General features: G+C 47.3%; 1 protein-coding gene across 2 annotated transcripts; it reads left to right on the top strand.

Moving 5' to 3' along the window:
- Positions 1-229: 229 nt before the first annotated feature.
- Positions 230-2,699, top strand: LOC119361632 (mitochondrial inner membrane protease subunit 2-like). Of its 2 annotated transcripts, none has more exons than XM_037626766.1 (4): positions 230-502; positions 636-710; positions 794-959; positions 2,267-2,699. In XM_037626766.1, exons 1-4 carry the CDS (start codon positions 390-392, stop codon positions 2,387-2,389), a joined length of 477 nt encoding a protein of 158 aa, XP_037482663.1. In that variant the 5' UTR covers positions 230-389; the 3' UTR covers positions 2,390-2,699. The 2 variants fall into 2 exon arrangements, with proteins under 2 accessions (XP_037482663.1, XP_037482662.1); XM_037626765.1 differs by having other exon boundaries at positions 230-528; positions 638-710.
- The last annotated feature ends 676 nt before the right edge of the window (positions 2,700-3,375 follow it).

Genomic DNA, 3,375 nt, shown 5'->3' with positions numbered 1-3,375 from the left:
ATTTCCAAAGAACAGTTGTTAAAATTTGATTTTTTTTAAGTAAAAGACACATTATTGGACAAATGTTAACTTTTTGGGGAATTTTATAAATTAGAGTACGTTATTATTAGGAAAGTGTAAAAAGGTGATAAAGCCTCTGCCCCTTCTCAAAAACAAATTGTTCTACACGAAAGAGTTGTAAGAAAGTCGGTAAATAAATAAAGGAAAAAAGAAAAAGACAAGACAAGAAACAAAGTTGGGTTTTTTCCTTGCTGCAGAATACTACTGCTCCGTACTCCTCGCCGCTCCGACCCCGCCACCGCCGCCGTCGCCGTCGCCTCCTCACCCTTGACGGCGAGCAGTCGCGCCTCAGCGGCGTGGGAGGGAGGGAGGGCTCGCTCGCTCCGGGCATGGCGTGGGCGGCGCTGAGGCCGGTGGTGAAGGCGTGCATCGGCGGCTCCCTCATCGGCATCACCGTCTCCGACCGCTACTTCTCCGTCGCCGCCGTCCACGGCGGCTCCATGCGCCCCACCTTCGACGGCACCACAGGTAAGCCCCCCTTCCCCCTCCCCGTCCACACGCACACACAACCCACCACCGGACCGGACCGGATTCCTAATCGATTTCTGACCGCCGCTCGCCGGAGTGACGCCGGCAGACGGACGCGAGTACGCGCTGGTGAAGCGGAGCCCCCTCTACGACTACTCCCGCGGCGAGGTCGTCGTCTTCCTGTAAGAAACCTCATGCTTTTCTGAATCCTGTGATTTCGCTGGGTGGGTTGCAGATACTGAATCTTGACAGGTGGTTGATGCAGGTCGCCGGCGGACCACCGGAGCAGGACGATCAAGAGGCTGATTGGGCTGCCCGGCGACTGGATCAGCGTCCCGGACAAGGAGGAGATCCGGCAGATTCCCGACGGCCACTGCTGGGTGGAAGGGGACAATGGCAGCGCCAGCTGGGACTCGAGATCCTACGGCCCTGTAAGAAACACATTCCTTTTCAATCCCTCCGGTCAGACAAATCTGCGATAATATCATCAGTATCGCCGTGCGCTGAACCGCATACTTCTTCTGACTGGTGGCATAGCCAGTGTTCATGATTTTATTTGTAATGCGCGGTGCTACCAAAGCTGCTGCTAGCTTAATCATTTGGTCAGATAAAAAAGATTGATATATAGCTTAATTACTTAGCACCTGACACAAACAAGTCATATTCCTACCGCCCTGCAAGAAAACATTCTAGCACTCCATCGAATATTCAGTATTTCTTTCGGGCCATCTTTGTAGATGAAACTGCGGTCTAGTAGGAGTATCACCGTAGGCAGTTGTCCATATATTGGTCACTGCTGGCATCAGTGTTCATGCTTCCTTGTAATGTGTAGTGCTGCCAGTTGCGCGGCTGGCATTGCTGAACCGTAATTCGTATTTGTGGCTGATGTTGGATCAGGAAAATGATTGCTTACTTGAGGTTGCAAAATTTAGGTGGTTAAAATATTCAAAATAGAGCACAAAAACATATTTCTGTGTCGGTAGCAGCTGGTGGTGAAAATCTGCTCTATAACTATACCTCGTCTCCTCACCTGGATTTGTTTTTAGGAAAGAAAAACCCCGCCTTAACTACATATTGTTTTACTACTACATGGCATTATTAGCACCTGACACGAACCAAGTCAAACCCCTCTCGGTTTTGGATGACAAGTCCAATCTATTGCATTGAGACCCAAATATCATCCATTGTGGTTCAGATTTATACATGAAACCAAGCCAACATGAAGCCGCTCCTTTGTTCTGAGTGTCTTTATGTTGCATTGCCATCTTACCTCTTCTTATGCATCCTTGTTGTATTCCTCTGTTTATATCTTCTGCTTTGATCTAGCTGCAGTTGTACTAAAAGGAAAACGTATTCCACCTGCAGTTTGAAATTCATTCAAATCCAGAATGCTGGTTTTTCTCTTGGTATTTTTGGTTTAACAAGCACCAGCTCACATGCTAGGGCAACTTACATTTTTGGCTGATGTTAAGTCTGGAAAAAGTTTGATTTCTTGGGTTGCACAATTTTGGGCCAGAAAACAGAGCATAAAACATACTGATTTTGGTGTCCTCATAAAAGAATTTACACAGAAAGCATCCCGCAACAGCCTCTTGACCGTTCACTATCTGAAGATGTACTGTTAAGCTTGCTATCCTCATGACAGAATTTAGACAAAAACACTCACAATCAACCATACATAGTCCTGGCAATGAGTGATGAACATATTTATTATCCTTTTGTTGCGTGGTGCATGCAGGTGCCGCTTGGTCTGGTGCAGGGGAGGGTGACGCACGTGGTGTGGCCGCCCGGCAAGATGGGCCGCGTCGACAAGAGGGTGCCGCCGGAAGGAAGGGTCATGCCGCAGCAGCGAAACCTCTAGTCCATGTCTCTTCCTTGCTGGGTTGCTTGCTTTGTCCCGCAGTTTTGTTGGTTGTTGCAGGACATGATCATGTAACAAACAATGTGGCAGGAGGAGGAAGACATTGCGCTCCTCCGCCTTGCGAATGTAGCACAGCAATAGATGGATAGTTTCTTATGTAACATAGCTTTTGGTAGGAGCCTGCAGGCAAATTTTGGTTAGATGATGATGTGTGGTGCATTGGTTTGAAACTGCAATATTTATTTTCTACTGAATAATGTAGTAGTTGATATGAAAAGAAGAGATGTCAAGATATATTATTTGAACTGAAGCTGAGCTCCTGTGAAAGGAAACATCTTATATTATTGACATTTAACAAACGCTTATATTGCTGTATTTGGTTGTGAGGCGAATGTCTCCCGCCCAGGTAACTACGCCAGCCCCCCTCCGCTTCCTCCCCATGCATCCCCACTTGCTGCTGCTGCTGATTCAGTTCTGAAGCAGGAGCGGCGGTGGTGGGAGGGCGCCCCCTGATTCCGTCGCACCAGCAGCCAGACATCGGGCCGAGGCGCTGGTGTCGCACCAGCAAATTGAGTGAGATGTCTTTGGTCGTTTCAGTCTGCCCAGAACAAATTAAAGTGCAAGCAGATGTAAGGTGACATCTTGAGGGTTCTTACAAAACAAAGGATATGGAGGTACTTGTTCTGCTGCTACCTATGATCTACTGCTACCTATGATGCAATATTTTCTTGGAGATGGCTTAAAAAGCAGAGTCAAGAAATCTACGCGGATAGTTTTGCACTACAACTGCCTCATATTTTTTTCTCTGAAATGCAGGGGGTTGTCTCTGAATACTACTAGGCCTGCTGCAATGCCAATGCCAATGCCAATGCTGCAAGTATGTATGTTTACCCATTACTCGACAAAACTGGATGCATTACTCTTTCGTTATCCTTGTCTCACTATGTCTCCTGTTGTTTTGGCTCAAGAAATAAACCAAGTGCTTG

The sequence above is a fragment of the Triticum dicoccoides genome, chromosome 2B, assembly GCF_002162155.2.
Source record: "Triticum dicoccoides isolate Atlit2015 ecotype Zavitan chromosome 2B, WEW_v2.0, whole genome shotgun sequence".
In the NCBI taxonomy this organism is placed as follows: domain Eukaryota; kingdom Viridiplantae; phylum Streptophyta; class Magnoliopsida; order Poales; family Poaceae; genus Triticum; species Triticum dicoccoides.
The sequence above is the reverse complement of the archived record's forward strand: the minus strand, read 5'-3'. Positions and strand labels throughout refer to the sequence as shown.